Source organism: Capsicum annuum, chromosome 9 (assembly GCF_002878395.1).
Source record: "Capsicum annuum cultivar UCD-10X-F1 chromosome 9, UCD10Xv1.1, whole genome shotgun sequence".
NCBI classification, from domain to species: Eukaryota; Viridiplantae; Streptophyta; class Magnoliopsida; order Solanales; family Solanaceae; genus Capsicum; species Capsicum annuum.
In genome coordinates this window covers 5,076,095-5,092,639 of record NC_061119.1, presented here as the reverse complement: position 1 = coordinate 5,092,639, position 16,545 = coordinate 5,076,095, and the positions used below count along the sequence as shown (strand labels likewise).

At 35.6% G+C, this 16,545-nt stretch overlaps 2 protein-coding genes across 3 annotated transcripts; both read left to right on the top strand.

Moving 5' to 3' along the window:
• The first annotated feature begins 484 nt into the window (after positions 1 to 484).
• LOC107843100 (adenosine kinase 2-like) lies at positions 485 to 4,901 on the top strand. 2 transcript variants are annotated; one of them, NM_001324604.1, is given in 12 exon segments: positions 485 to 570; positions 2,414 to 2,467; positions 2,695 to 2,741; positions 2,842 to 2,873; positions 2,961 to 3,062; positions 3,225 to 3,292; positions 3,476 to 3,552; positions 3,637 to 3,734; positions 3,818 to 3,888; positions 3,968 to 4,034; positions 4,116 to 4,299; positions 4,574 to 4,735. In NM_001324604.1, coding segments are annotated over 12 exon segments (1,026 nt in total). In that variant the 5' UTR covers positions 485 to 487; the 3' UTR covers positions 4,717 to 4,735.
• A 4,043-nt stretch (positions 4,902 to 8,944) lies between these two features.
• On the top strand, positions 8,945 to 10,926 carry LOC107843102. The gene has a single exon (XM_016687271.2). It carries the CDS (start codon positions 9,082 to 9,084, stop codon positions 10,465 to 10,467), a length of 1,386 nt encoding a protein of 461 aa, XP_016542757.2. The 5' UTR covers positions 8,945 to 9,081; the 3' UTR covers positions 10,468 to 10,926.
• Positions 10,927 to 16,545: the final 5,619 nt, after the last annotated feature.

The following is a 16,545-nucleotide window of genomic DNA, read 5'->3' as shown; positions in this document are numbered from 1 at the left end:
ACAAATAGACACACAAGCTTGATGCTTCATAATACACGTAAGACGCCATGTAGGACGTGAATTGATCACATAGTACACATGTGTCTACTTATTCACACTTAAAATTGACGGACACAAACATAAGCTGAAGCCAAATTAAAGTTCTTATTGATGTATTATGTTAATTCAGATTTAGTTAGACTCAAATACATTGAGCAAGAAATCATGAAAAGAAAAAAGTAAATAGGGTTTGGTGAGTGGACCCCATATTAGACATTTTCACCCACTACTTTTCATTCATATTCTTTAGATCTTGAAAATAGAGAGTAGCCCACTAGCTAGTAGCAGGCACACACTTCGTCAACAACCCTCTATCAACTCACCAGCCGACACCTTTTTGTATTGCTATATAATCATTTTTATACCCCCATTAGCTAGTATTGCACCTACTTATTTCAAGATCTGAAATTTCTCTAGCTGCAAAAGAAAACAAAAAAATTATCATACAATGGAGTGTGATGGTATTCTTTTGGGCATGGGAAATCCATTACTTGATATCTCAGCTGTTGTAAATCAAGATTTCTTGAACAAGTAATGTTTGTTATGTTTCTTGATACCCCATATGTCTAAATTCCATATTTTAGCTAGTTTTGTTGTCGCACTCGTTTCGGATCCTTAAAAATGCTTTATTTTGGATGCTAGTTTTGTTGTCTTGGATCCTTAAAAAGTGCTTTATTTTGAAGGATCCAACTCACACCACTCACATTTTTAGCTGGTTTTGTTGTTTGTAATCCGTTACTCTGACATTTCAACTGTTGTAGATTAAGATTTCTTGAGCAACTAATGTTTTGTTATGTTTCTCGATGCCCCATATGTCTAAATTCCATATTTTAGCTAGTTTTGTTGTGGCACTCATGTTGGATCCTTGAAAAGTGCTTTATTTTGAAGGATCCAACACACACCACTTACATTTTTAGCTAGTTTTGTTGTCGCGCTCGTGTCGGATCCTTGCACTACTTTTGAAGGATTGGACACACACCTGTTGACATTTTTTAAGAGTTGGAGCAACATAGGATTTAATCCATTCCTTAGTGTAGCTTTGTTGTTTGCAATCCATTACTCTGACAATTCAACTGTTGTAGATTAAGATTTCTTGAACAAGTAATGTTTTGTTATGTTTCTTGATACCTCATATGTCTAAATTCCATATTTTAGCTAGTTTTGTTGTCACATTTGTGTCGAATCCTTAAAAAGTGCTTTATTTTGAGGGATCCAACACTTACCGCTTCCATTTTTAGCCAGTTTTGTTGCCGCACTCGTGTTGGATCCTTGCACTATTTTTGAAGGATTGGACACTCACCCGTTTGAAGAGTCTTAGTCTAGCTTTCTTGTTTGCAATCCATTAGTCTGACATTTCAACTGTTGTAGATTAAGATTTCTTGAACAAGTAATGTTTTGTTATGTTTCTTGGCGCCCCACTTATCTAAATTCCTTATTTTAGCTAGTTTTGTTTATTTTTATGATGTTGCACCCGTGTCAGATCCTTCAAGAGTGCACTACATACACTTGTTCGAGCCATTCTTAGTGTACCTTTCCGGGTTGCAATACATTACTCTGACATTTCAGCTGAACTAGATTGATTTCTTGAACAAGTAACGTTTTGTTATATTTCTTGCCACCCCATATGTCTAAATTCCATATTTTAGCTAGTTTTGTTTTTATTTTCATAAATGGTGTCGCACCCGTGCCAGATCCTCCAAAAAGGCACTACTTTTGAAGGACTGGACACACACCCGTGAACATTTTTGAAGAGTTCGAGCAAGGCTTTAAGCCACTCTTGGTGTACCTTTTTGGTTGCCAATCTATTACTCTACATTTCAGCTCTTCTAGATTAAGATTTCTTGAACAAGTGATGCTTTCTCATATTTCATGGCACCCCAGATGTCTAAATTCTCCATTTTTAGTTAGTTATGTTTGTTTTAAGCTGATTTGTAGTGTACCCTTTTGGTTTGAGAAGTTTTATCTACATGATGGATTGATATAATATAATACACAAAATGAAAAGACTCCATCTTTGTTCAATCCTTTTCTTATTTTCAGTGTAAACACTTTTTTCTAGTGTCTTAAATTGGATCTTAGTGTTTATAATATAGTGTAATTGTACTATGCAAGTGTTTCAACCCTACAGGGTGGATGTAGTATAAGGGGAGGGCTTCTGTTGTAGCCGGAGCCGCCCCTTGTTATGTGTATGTCTGAGCAGTTACATACAAATGTACATTTATAGTAAAGTAGCAAGTTGATTCAGTGATACTCCATGTCCATTGACTTACACTATTGGTTTTAGCTCCAAAACTGCTTTGATTTTACTTGCAGCTTTGGGTTCTCGTTTTTCCTTTCATTGTATCATGTGAATGACCTGATTTTCATCTCATAGGTATGACATCAAGCCGAACAATGCAATTCTTGCCGAGGACAAGCACTTGCCTATGTAAGTGATTTCTTTTTTGGCTTTGGTTTTTGTAATTGTAAATAGTTCATCAGGTTAGGTTATCACATGTTGAGTAAATAAGAAGAACTTCAACTTCCAAAGACTTTATAGTTGCATAATTATCCTTTTCTTGTAGAATTTGGTTGGAGAAATCAATTTTGTATTTTTTCTAAATTTTCTTAAGTTTTTGGATTCTTCAATATATTGAAAGAATTTTTATGTACCAGGTATGATGAAATGGCTGCCATGCCCACTGTTGAATACATTGCTGGAGGTAATTTGCTCGTCACTTGACACATTGTATTGTGTTAATTAATATTATGCATTGAAGATACTAGGATCATTGATCTCGTGGTCTTAATTCTGCAATGCAGGTGCAACACAAAACTCGATCAGAGTGGCTCAGGTGTCTTATCGTCTTAAGTTTAGTGGTTCTAGGCAATCTGACACGAACATATAATTCAGAAAAACAATTTTGCTTTGGCATTTGCAGTGGATGCTACCATTTTCAGGTGCAACAAGTTACATGGGCTCGGTTGGGAAGGACAAGTATGGAGCAGAAATGAAGAAAAATGCAACGGCTTCTGGCGTCAATGTAGATTCTTTGTCCTTGATTTTCTCATCTTAATTTGACAATCTTTTTGTATTTCGGTGCATTTTGGATGCTCATGTTTGCATGTCTTTTATGCTTTGAATTTATAGCATGATAAAGAAATACTTTGATCACAACTTGTCTTTATGTACGGGATTAAAATAGGTTCATTACTATGAGGATGAGACTGCTCCAACAGGGACGTGTGCTGTTTGTGTGCTAGATGGCGAGAGGTTAGTTTTAATGCAATTTTGCACTACGTGTAGTATGGTTCTGGACTTTTGATGTAGACTTTAGTCTTTCTTTTTTGTTAACCGAGGGGGAAAAGGAAGAAAACAAAGAAACATTCTACTTTTTCTACATGAATTTCCACTCGCCTTCTTGTAAACGTGATGGTCTGCTATTTGATTATGCAGGTCATTGGTTGCTAACTTATCAGCTGCAAACTGCTACAAGGTTGACCATTTGAAACGACTAGAGAACTGGGCGTTAGGTAGGAATCACAAGTCCTGTTTCTATGCTGATTAGACCTCAGATATCCGGTCTATTTTAAACTAACACATATATTGGTGGACAGTCGAGAAGGCCAAATTTTACTATATTGCTGGATTCTTTCTCACTGTTTCCCCCGAATCTATTCAGCTTGTTGCTGAGCATGCAGCAGCCAATAACAAGGTATGCATGGAGTCGACAGTTGTGACTAGTCTTTTTGGTAGTTTGTGTATGAACCAATCACATAATACTCAAGCCTGCTGCAGGTCTTCTCAATGAACCTTTCAGCACCATTCATCTGCGAGTTCTTCAAGGATCCTCAAGAGAGAGCCTTGCCGTAAGGCCAATTTCTTAACTTGTCTAGGTAAACAAAGGTAGAAGATACTGATCTTGGGATTGGCGTTTCTGTTTTTCAGGTATATGGATTTTGTATTTGGAAATGAGACGGAAGCAAGAACCTTCTCAAAAGTACATGGCTGGGAGGTAATTGATGCTTTAGCTTAAGGTTTATCACACTGACGTTGACTTTGTGGTACATGGCTAACATGCTGCTTTGATTACTAGACGGATAATGTTGAAGAAATAGCTTTGAAAATCTCCCAATGGCCAAAGGCATCTGGAACACACAAGAGGACTACCGTTATTACACAGGGTGCTGATCCTGTCGTTGTTGCTGAGGACGGGAAGGTGAACTTGTTCCCCGTTATACCATTGCCAAAAGAGAAACTCGTTGACACCAACGGTGCTGGTATGTCGTCTGCTGTTGTTAATACCTGTTTCTGCTTATATAGAGTTAAAACATCCTTTCACTGTCAAAATATAAGGATCTTGCATTAGTTTAGAGAACATATTCTCGAGTGAGCATATTCTGCGTTTAGTGTCTCATATTAGTTGAAGAAATGAGGTGTTATATATCCTTACATGCTATGCTCTTTGGTATTCTCACGTCATGAGCTAGATTTTGGGGTTCAGTCAGACATTAGACCTATTTTTGTTTAACGTTTTCTTTTTTACATCGATAGGGGATGCATTTGTTGGAGGATTCTTGTCGCAATTGGTTCAAGGAAAGCCTATTGCTGAGTGTGTAAGAGCAGGTTGTTACGCATCAAACGTTATCATCCAGAGGCCAGGTTGCACATACCCCGAGAAGCCCGATTTTGCATGAGATCATTCTTATTTTCTTGGTTTTCCGGTGTTTACGCCTTAATTGAGAGAACATTATATTCTCGAGTTCTACTGTTTTCAACTCGATATTTCTGGGCTTTTGTTCCCAAATATCTAGCTTGTTGTAAGGAATTTTGATTGCCTCTTTGTGATATTATTGAGAATAACTCTATTAGGAAGATTGAATTGTTGAGTTGGTTAATTTGTTTATTTTAGTTTTCCCCATAAGCAACAATTGGAATGGGAGCCTTGGAGTAACCGGTAAATTTGTTGTCATGTACCACCAAAGGATGGTGTAGTGGATGGACTTGCCCCTCTCTTAACCTGAGATCTTGGGTTCAAGCCTTGGGTATGAAAAAATCCATGGTAGGGAGCGCGCTTCCCCCCAAATGGGGTCCTACGCGGCGCGAATTCGGATTAGTCGGACTCCAATGCGGGTTCCAAACATTGGATAAAAACCCTCAAAAAAAAATTGTTGTCATGTGACTAGAAGGTCATTGATTCAAGCCTCGAAAATCTCTTGTAGAAATACATGGTAAGGTTGTCCACAACGGACCCTTATGGCCAGACCTTCATTAGACCCTGCGCACTACGGGGACTTTAGGGGTTGTTTGGTAGAGTGTATTGAAGTGTTAATGCATGCATTAGTTTAATGTGTATTAGTAGTACCTTGTTTAGTATACTCTTTTACCTTGTGTATAACTAATGCTTGCATTAGTTATACACTCTATTATATATTAAGGTGTGTATTACTAATTCCTCAAAATCCATGGCATTAGTAATGCAATGAATCTAATGCATGCATTAACATGCTTAAAGACCCTATTACCCCTCAAAAAAATTTTCACATCCTTTCCAACATATCTTTTGAGGGTATTATATAAAAAAAATAAAAAAAAAAATTAGAAATTCTGTAATTCATGTTCTTTTTAATACATCGAATCAAACACTGCATAAGAAAAATACAAGTATAACTAATACAAGTATAACTAACACAAGCATTATTAATACACTATATTTTGCATTATTCTTATACACTCTACCAAACTATTCCTTAGTGTACTGGACTTTCGTTTTGCTTTAATGATCATAGGTTTTGGAGTAATAGTAACGATGGTAACCACAGAACTTAATTGGCTATATGGAAAAATAGAAGCTGATATTTAAGGTTCATGAATGAAAAAGGTTCAAATATGCCCCTAGAACTAAATCGGAAAAGTTTATATTTGCCTTCCCTTGATAGTTAGGGTCCATCAAGTTCTCACCGTTATTAACAATAAGTTATATTTCCCTTTATAACTTATGAATATAATTCTTTACTATTTGAATAGAAGAGATGATCTTCGAAAAATTTATTAGTATTATTTATAGATTTTGAACGTATAAAAATAAATATTATATTAAAAAGGGAATAAACTAAAAAAGAAATTTATAGACGTTTATAAAGCTTTATGATAATGTTGGTTACTATTAAACATTAGTACTACTACTTTTTACTAGTGATAGAAAAAGATATTGAAAGAATCTTAAGATATTCAAAAACTTCTAATCTCACATATGACTTTTGTAATTCTGGTCCCACTAGGTTTTGACATTTGTATTATCTTATTGGAGACATAACAAAATATTGTCCTAATAAATAGATAATTATTCAATTACACACTTTATCATATATTCTCTGTTATGCACTATGTTTTTCTAATTTTTAGAATTGTCAATAAATGCATACGAAAATATTCGGCAATATTTTTGAACTGTTCGCTCGACAATTCATACGAATATCTTATTAGCTGAATTGTTGTTTCTCATACTCTTCACACCCCAATCTTCTTAAATTGATCAATACCACCCCAACCAAATTACAATTAACCCAAATTACCTCCCAATTCCATCTCATCATCGTCAAAATCAACCACCATGGACCGCTGTGAACCACCGCAATCTTCGCTGCCGTTACCATTATCACTATCAATCAACCATACGAATCTTCGACTAAGAGTAATTAATTTCAAAATTCATTTAAAAATAAGTTTATTTCTTGTTTAATTGAGGTAACATTGCAGGATAATTGTGGAATCAATTATATTGAGATTATACTATTATTTTTATCCCATATTAAAAATAAAAAAAATAATCTCAAGATAATTAAATCCGAAATAACTTATTCACATACTAAATGGTCTTTTTTTGTTTTTTGATAGGCGATATTAATTTTTTTTAATTTCCCATTCGATATCCTCATTGGAGCAACAATTAATTCAAATTGTGCATTACAGGACCCATTCTGGAGGCGACGCTCTCATTAAAATTTTCTCCATAGCCAAAACTCGAACTCGAGACCTCTGATTAAGAATGAAGTAATCGTTCTATTGTATCATATCTCACATTGATTAGACGATATGATATTAGTTAATGAGCAAAGCATCTAGTACTCCAAAAATTATGACCAAATTTGCTACGATATACTCCAACTTCACGAGTATTCAATTACCATTGAACTAAATTTTAACGTATTTTTATCAATTTTTTTAGCTGATGTGGCATCTTTAATGGGGGTTTCATTTCATGTAATAAAAATACTACGTCAATATACATCGAAAAATTACATAAGTCAACACTTTAACTTTTCTATATTATTTTAAATATCATCTTACTAAATATATTACAAAAATCCCTTCTAACGCATAAAATCCTAATATTTGCTGATACATTACAACTCACCCTATTTTTGTGTTTCCTACTCCTTAAAACTCGCCCAAAATCATGGTAAAATATCTGACAAATTTATCAATTCAACAATTACAATCGTGTTATCAACTTATCATCCACTACATCAACATATTCAAACTTCAACTTCCAATTACAATCTACATTAACTTTTTCCCTCAAATTTATTTGGAGGTTAATTTATTTTCATAACTTTTTTTACAAATTTGTTAAGTTGTTTTCAAATTTACAATCGTAATTAACTTTTTTCAAATTTTCAAATTCTCCATTAACAATCGTGTTAATTTGTTTTCAAATTTACAATCTCCATTAACTTTTTTCTTCAAATTTATCCGAATATGAAGAGAAAATTACGGGAGGCTACTGGTAGTAGTCATAAAGTCTATTGTTGTATCTACAAAGTAGAAAAGAAAGCAAGTTACAAAAAGAAACCATTTATCAAAGGTATGAATTACATGTTTTAAAGTGAATCCGATACATAAGTTTAATGCACTGAAACATTGCATGTTTTCCAATACATACTGAAATTTACATGTGATTTAGGTTCTTTTTTAATATCTGATACATTCACTTTACTGAGTTTGATACATAGTTCTAAGATTTCTGATACATAAGAGACATTGCAGGCTTTCTGATACATACTAATATTTATGTGTTTTGGTTCTTGTAAACCTGATACATTAATATGTCAAGTACATATATCTGATTTTAACGACATATTACATTATTTTATGATACATAATAAGAAAATGCATGTAATTTGGGTTAGTTTACACTTGATACATTCAACATACTTATTATGATGCGTAAATCAATTTTTAAGAGATATATCATTATATCTGATACATACTAAATTTTGAAATTGTTATGAATTATTTTGCAACCAATATATTCAAAATATTGGGTACAACTGATACATATGTATTGTATTTATAGTTCATCTAAAACTACATGTTGTGTCATATGTATCATCATTAATTATATGTTTTGAATTAGGTACATATAAGTTTTTCTGACATTTTTTGTTGATTTAATTTTGTATTTTGTGCACATTTTGATTTAAGAGCATTTGGGAGAATTATGATTGGAGAATGTTAAGTATGGTGATTAAAATTTTAATTATGAAGTTGTTACTAATTTTTAGGGATTCAAGAGACATATCCCAATCAAAATCCCATTAATTGCTCTATCATTTAATTCCATATCATTATTATTTTTTTTTATAGTCAATTAGTTTGGTAGTTATGTATCTGTCGGTTATATATCAGGACCAAACGTATGTATCATATCCAGGATATTAAGTAATTAATATAAAAGTTGGGAAAGAGAGTAATTAGGTAGTGAAATGTTGTTATTTATGTTGTTTACCCATATAAAATAGCGAAAAAATATGGTAAAATTAAATTTAAAGGGTAATAGTGTTGTGAAGTTGAACTTTATCGTGTCAATTTTGATCATAGTTCGGAGCGATTGAATGCTTATCTCCAGCATATATAAGTCCAAAAAGAAAAAAAATCACTTCCACGCCCCCCATCTTCTCAAATTGATTAATACCACCCCAATCAAACCTACAATTAACTACATTAACTCCAAACTCCCAATTCTCCTCACTGGAATCCCCAAAACTTACATCATCAAAATGGAGAACCACCGTCAGCCACCACAACCTCCGCCGTCACCGCCGTCATCACCGCCCATCAACCACCGTACAACCACCGCAATCCTCAAACAAACCACCACAACATTCCTCTCAAATCCCCTCCTCTTCCTCCTCCTTTCTTCTCTCATTCTCACTTTCCATTCCAATCTCCATAACGCCACCAATTACCTCTCTTCAGTAGTCGATCAAGACCCTTCTATCAAATCTCTTTTATCTCATATTGACCTGAATAACAATCATAATCATCGGAGTGATAACAATCATCGTGGTCCCATTATCCCTCATCGTACTCGTCGTACTCGTAGACGGCCTTTTCTTCATTTGTCCCGTGTTGGTACGGTTGATGATGATTTCTTCTCCGGTGATTCGGAATTTGAGAAATCTTTATTGCACCCTTCTTCGTATAAGAAGAAGCCCAATTCGACTTTTGTGGGTCTTCAGGACTTTGATGATGTTGCTGTGGTAAGGGGAATTCGTAATGGGTTTGTTGTTGCGTATAAGCCTTCCGTAGAGATAGATAAGATTTCGAATTTGAATGAGAGTGGTAATAGTGAGGATGGAGAGAATGGGGTTGTTGATTTGGGGTTTTTGATGAAGGGTTTTGAGCTGGGACGTGGCGATGCGACCGCGTTGTTGTTTCTTGTTAGTTTGTTATCTGCCGCTTATGCTTACGTTGTGTTGGCTTTTTTGGTTACGTATACTTGGGTACATGGGATTGTTTTCTTGCAAGTTTTGGATAATGTGTTAGGGAATTATCGGACGATTTTTCGGACAGCTTGGGAGGGTTCGAATTTGGGGTTGAGAAGGCTTTCGGGGTTTGTTTTGATGAGGTGGGCAGTTAGGGATGCGTTAGCTCAATTGTTGGGTATTTGGGTTTTTGGAGAAATTGAGGATCAATTTGCGTTTTTTAAGGTTTTTGTTAGGATGAAATTGATGCCATTTTCGGATGTGGCACCGTGGGTTAAAGGGTATGAGAAGGAAAGCTTGTGTTTTATTGTATCGTGGTTCTTGGTGGAGTTGGTTGTTGGGTTTATTTTTGCTGTTGATTCTTGGGTTTCGATTGTGGATTCGAGGAAAAGTGGTAGGGAGGTTGTTAAAGAAGGGTGTCATTTGTTGGGTATTATGGTGTATCCTGCTATAGGGATCAAATGTTGGGAAGTCTTGGTTTGTGGGTGGTTTACGAGATGGATATTAGGAGGATTATTTGGCCAATTGTTTGTACTGGCATTTCAGTCTGTTATGGAAGTTTATTTCATGGTAGCTTGGTTGACGTTTTACTTAGCTGCAAGGTACAATGATGCTTCCTCGGTTGGGAGGACGTTTGGACGAAGAGAATTGGAAGGCTTTCTTGAGGGCGTTAGATGATACTGGATAGGGATTTGCTAAAGATTCATTCCCTTGCCTTAGCGTTACGTTGAAAGAAGCTTTAACTGGATGAACTATCGTGCCGGTGGGGTAATCTTTTTTGTGCTTTTGATGTTCAATGCTTCGAAATTTTTAGTCAGCACAACACTGTCTAAGAAGTCCTTGGCTATGCTTTGTATGTACTTTGTTCTGAGGCAATATATGACTTGTATATTTCATGGGAATTCTTGTTGGCAATAATTCCACGTCTATTTCAGAGTATATGCTTTACCATACAAGTCTTTCATGGTGATGCAACCTGAAAACTAGTTGTAATTTTTGTATTTTTCCTTTTACCATTAAGGGTAAGAGATTAAGTGAGCCCACCTCTTTTTTCTTTTGATCACGTCTCTGTTGTAGATTCCATTGTTTCTAAGTGAGTTGATTTGTATAATGATACATGTTTGTCGTTCAACTAAACCTTTTGCACTCCCCTTACACGAAAAAGATCGAATTAAACTTTCAATTGGTTGGTTTGAACTTTATTTTGATTAATGTTTGAACATTGTACATTTGTTGCTTAAAGTATTTAAGTAATTTTTTACCTTGTAATTTTGGAATTTAATAATTGAAGAATTATTGCTCAGATGATTGAGTAAATGGTAAAGAAAAATCTCATGTTTGCTTGAGAAGAATTGATATTGTTCCTTTTTCATTTTCTAGCTGTATGGTTCCACTTTTTTTCTTTCTCGAGCCCTTACTTGCTTAGTTACAGAAAACAACATGGCTTGTCCTCTTTAAAGAACCGATAAAGGGTCAACAAACTGAAATTGGGTTTTAGCACTTTTATCTCTTGAAAAACTAGGTGATTATAGTAATTCACATATCAAAGTTTGTATTCCATATTACATTTAGGCTTTAGAGTCAAACACTAGGTGATTTCTTCCTATCTGTTCTAGCCTTAGTGGATAGAGTTACCTGGTACCTGGTGCTGGTGGGAGGTGGCAGGTATCTCGTGGATTTAGTGGAGGTGCGAGCAAGCTGGCCCGGACTCCACGGTTATCCAAAAAAAAAAGAGTCAGGTAAGACGTCCGATTTCTGGTAGGATGTATTGTGTAGGGACTCAACTCTGACAGACTAATTTCCTCACTTGTTTACGATGGTTCAATGAATAAGAAGGCCACAGTAGCTGAGCTTCTTAAAGGAGACGGATGCTAAGTGTTCAATGTAGGGAAGCAGTCAGCTGGAATGTAGTGCTCTGGAGGAATTTAAATGACTGGGAAATGTTGGAGACATTTTAAGGTGTATCACATGATGAAGTGACAAGGTAACCTGGAGAGCAAAAAAGGAAAATTGTTTTCACTGTCAAATTTGCTGGAACTTACTAACAGTAGGAGCTGATCAGATCCCCTCTTGGTCTTGGAGGCAGATCTGCTAAAACAATGATCCTCAAAAAGTATTTTGCTTTTCTTGGCTGGTGGCTCAAGAGCGTTAAGGCATGCTTATTCTCACCCACCCTATTTTGAAGAACATAACAATAAATAATTCGCTTGATTATAATTTTTTTCAATTCCTTTACTCATAATTGTTGTTTGTGCTTGTAGTTATTATTCTTGAGTTACATACACACTTTTCTTTTCTTTTTCATTTGAGCCTTTCTTCATCAAATATTTATTAGGTTTCTGTGGTTAAAGCCCCGGTTGATGTTAGTGTTTTTCCCAACAGTATTTAGTGTTTTTAATCGACTTTTGCTTTTGGTAACATTGTACTCCGACAAGCTTGCATGGCAGCCAAGGGTGGGATTCTTAGAAAGGATTCATCCGCAGCTCTTGAAGCTTTTTCAAAACTTCCTTGCTGGATGGTTCACAGCTCGAAGCTTGCTATAAGCCTGAAAGAGTGAATTGTTGTGGTAGTCATTGTGGCTTTCTGTATATCCTGTAGCTTTTTCAATAAGCATGGTTCACAGCTCGAAGCTTGCTATAAGCCTGAAAGAGTGAATTTTTGTGGTAGTCATTGTGGCTTTCTGTATATCCTATAGCTTTTTCAATAAGCATGGTTCACCTAATAATTGTTTGAGACTGGTAACATGGTTCACCTAACAATTCTATAGCCATCTTAACTAAATTTTAAGTTGTTAGAGACTACAGAACTTTTATCGTTTAGAAGGTGTTCTTGATCAAGTCATAAAATGATCAATTGATAATGAACGATGATTTTAGGCCGGCCCTGCGGAGGTCTATGTGGAAGGAGGCGGCACCTAATAAAGCCATTTTTTTTTCATTGTGTACAACTTGAAGTGCGACTATAACGGCGAACAATTTGAGAAGTAGAAGAACTATAGTAGTTAGCTAGAGTTATTATCCAAGGTAACTTGTCAGAACATGGACCATACCATATACGAGTTCCATTTGCAGCTTCTGGATGAGCAATGAAGGCGCTCTAAGTTCAATATGGCCTAGGTTCCAAGCAAATGGAGCTGTGGAACGTCACTCCTCCATGCAATTGTTAGATGATTTGGATAACAATGAATAATGTAGAAGATGTGTTGGGGTTGAACATCCAATACAGATAATCAAAGGCTCATTTATTGTGGAAGTCCCCCGAGCTTTGGTCTAGTGGTAAGAGCGTAACTTGTGATTTGTGGGGTGGGCGCACATCAGGGGTTTGAAGTTTGAACTTGCCACAGAAAAAAGGCTGGTATTTAAGTGGAGAAGAGTAGAGGGGTGGACCCATAATCCATCGAGTTTCGAACCTTGCACCACTGGTCTTCGGGAATTTATCAGTTATCTAAAAAAAGCTCATTAGTTGTGGAAGCTATTTCCATTTTCCCATATTGTATTGATAGATAGATGATTCTTCTATCGAAGACAACCTCTCTATCACACCTCTGAGGTAGTGATATGAACTGCGTACACTCACCCTACTCCGACCCCACTTGGTGGGAATATACTGGGTATATTGTTGTTGTTGTTGTAGATAGATTCTTCTTCTTTGAGTGGTATAGTGGTCAACAAATGGGAGGAGAATTATGATTATCAGGTTCAAATGTAGGGATGAAAAAGTACATTAAGTAATCTCTTCTCACGTGCATAAGCTTTTGGTGGGTAGAGTTACTAGGGATATGTTGGTGAGAAATAGTAGGTATCTTGCGGAATAATCGAGGTGCATGCAAATTGCGACCACCATTTATTTTGAGAATGTTAACTTTCCATTTAAAAAAAAATATATCGGAAAAGGGTCAAAAATACCCCTGAACTGTCTGAAATGGATCAAAAATACTCCTCGTTAGTTTTTTGGCTCAAAAATACCTTTCCGTTAAATATTTGGCTAAAAAATATCCCTCTACTTAACGGAATTCCACCAATCATGCCACCTAGGTAAAAAAAGTCACGTGGCTATGCCACGCCACCATCCTCATGTAAAATTTTATTTTTCAGAAAAGGGTCAAAAATACCCTTGAACTATTTGAAATGGATCAAAAATACCCTTGTTAGTTTTTTTGCTCAAAAATATCCCTCCGTTAAATATTTGGCTAAAAATACCCCTTCCCTTAATGAAATTCCACCAAGCATGCCACCTAGCCACCTAGGTAAAAAAGCCATGTGGCTATGCCACATCACCATCCACATCTAAAATTTTATTTTTTAATTATATGGCATTCCTTTCTTCTTGATAAAGGAATTAAATAAAAAGATTATAATCAAATTCAGTGAGATTTATTTTTTCTGAACTCAATGAATGTTGATAGTTTTTCTAATTTTATGTTTAATCATCAAGTATTCTTAGAATTTTTGAAAATTCCACTTTCAGAAAAGTAAATTACATTTAATATATTTTAATCATTAGAAAAACATGGATATAATTTTCTTTAATAATCTAAGTGAAAAGTTTATCATATAATGAAAAAAATTGAATAATTTGTACTCCTTTAACAAAATTTATTTAGTACCTTCCCAAAGTCGAGAAATCCCAAAAACGTTAAACTAGATTTAGTAAAAACACTTATTTATTTCATTTTATTTAAATATTTTTAGAAATTTTTAATTTTGCGGATCATATTTTATTTCCAGATCGATAAAACTGCTTTGCAAAACAATAAAAATAAAAATAAAGAAAAAAGGAATGCCATATAATTAAAAAATAACATTTTATATGTGGATGGTGATGTGACTTGTCCACATGTTTTTTTTTTTTTATCTAGGTGGCATGCTTGGTGGAATTTCGTCAAGGGGAGGAATATTTTTTAGCCAAATATTTAACGGAGGGGTATTTTTGATCCATTTCAGGTAGTTCGGAAGTATTTTTGACCCTTTTTCGAAAAATAAAATTTTATATGTGGATGGTGATGTGGCATAGCCACATGACTTTTTTACCTAGGTGGCATGCTTGGTGGAATTCCGTTAGGGAGGATATTTTTTAGCCAAATATTTAATAGAGGAGTATTTTTGAGCCAAAAAACTATCGAGAAGTACTTTTGATCCATTTCATTTCAGATAGTTGAAGGTTATTTTTGATCGTTTTCCGAAAAAACATCAAACACAAAAAGGTGCTGATGAGTGTAAAAACTAGATACAAGCTCCAAACCAGTGAGCAAAAAACATGAGCATTCCCCCTGACTTAACAAAAACTTACAGTGCTATGACATCAAGTTTGGATTCATTATCATTTACAGGAACTTTGGGACTTCTTGTCCCCTTTTTTTTAATTGCAAACTTGGGATGGTCTTGTGCCTCATTTTTCTCGAAGAAAAAACTACTCTATATACGATTTAATTTGATTCTCTGTGTAGAGTTTTTTGTCTCCTCAAAACACCTAGAAATCATGTCTTTCCACTCTTTCCAAACCGCCGAAATGCATGCAGGGGTGTTTCCACAGGATCTTTTGCGCCCAGGAGATCTATTGTCTTCAGCACCACCACCACAATAAAACTAGGTTTTGATTTCAGTTCTATTTATGGAGTTACTCTCCCAAGAGCGATCATTTCAAATATCTTTGGTCCATTATCCATGATAGTGGGGTCATAGATGGTGTTGTCACTCATCGCATCGGTGCAGCGTGGATGAAGTAGAGGGTTGCTTCCGGAGTCTTGTGTGGTAAGAATACCATCGAAACTTAAATGGTAAGTTTTATAAAGTGGTGGTTAGACTGACGTTGCTATATGGGATGGAGTGTGGGTCAGTCAAAAACTCCCATGCTTGCCGTTGTGATGAGGATGTGTAGACATACTAGGTGTGATAGGTGGATAAGATAAGGGAAGCGAGATTGAGATGATTTGGACATGTGATGAGGTGAGGTTCAGACGCCCCAATGAGGAGGTGTGAGAGGTTGGACATGACACATATTTAGGTTACCGAGGACATGACCTCAGATAGGGGGATGTGGAAGACGCGTATTATAGTAGAAGGCTAGTTGGGTAGGAGTGTTGTTGTGCACCATAGTATGTTAGTTTAGGGTTTAGTCGTAAATATCTATCATTGTTGTTGTTTATTGTGTTTCGATTATCGCATTATTTTGTGGCTGGTTATTGTTTTTCTGATATATTTTGTGTTGTTACCTTGTTTGTTGTTATATTTTCTATACTGTTTTCCTCTTCTTTGTACCTGGATTTGCTACACTTGAGCCGAGCGTCTTCCGGAAACAGCCTCTCTACCTCATTGAGGTAGTGGTAAGGTTTGCGTACACTTTACCCTCCCCAAACGTCACTTGTGGGATTTTACTGGGTAAGTTGTTATTGTTAATATTACAGATTTTGTTCACTCAATGCCATGTTATATCACACCGTATGGCTTTTGACATCAGAAATGTTGAGGTTTTTATATCCTTGCCACAATTGTGGCTTTGTCTGGTTAGGTGTAGTCACTTAGAAGATTTCCTAGGAAAACAATGGTTGAATAATTTTTTTGTACTTTTGGATCATAATGTCAGTGACAGGTGGTAGTAGTCAAATGAAGGGATGAAGTGTTAAGGATTGGTCTTCAGTGATCATCACAGCTTATGCGTCAGAGATTGAAAAAAGACGGTTACATATGGTTGGGAGCAAATGCGAGAATCGTACTAATGACAGGGTTTAGCCTGTTGTACTATGTATATATGAATACA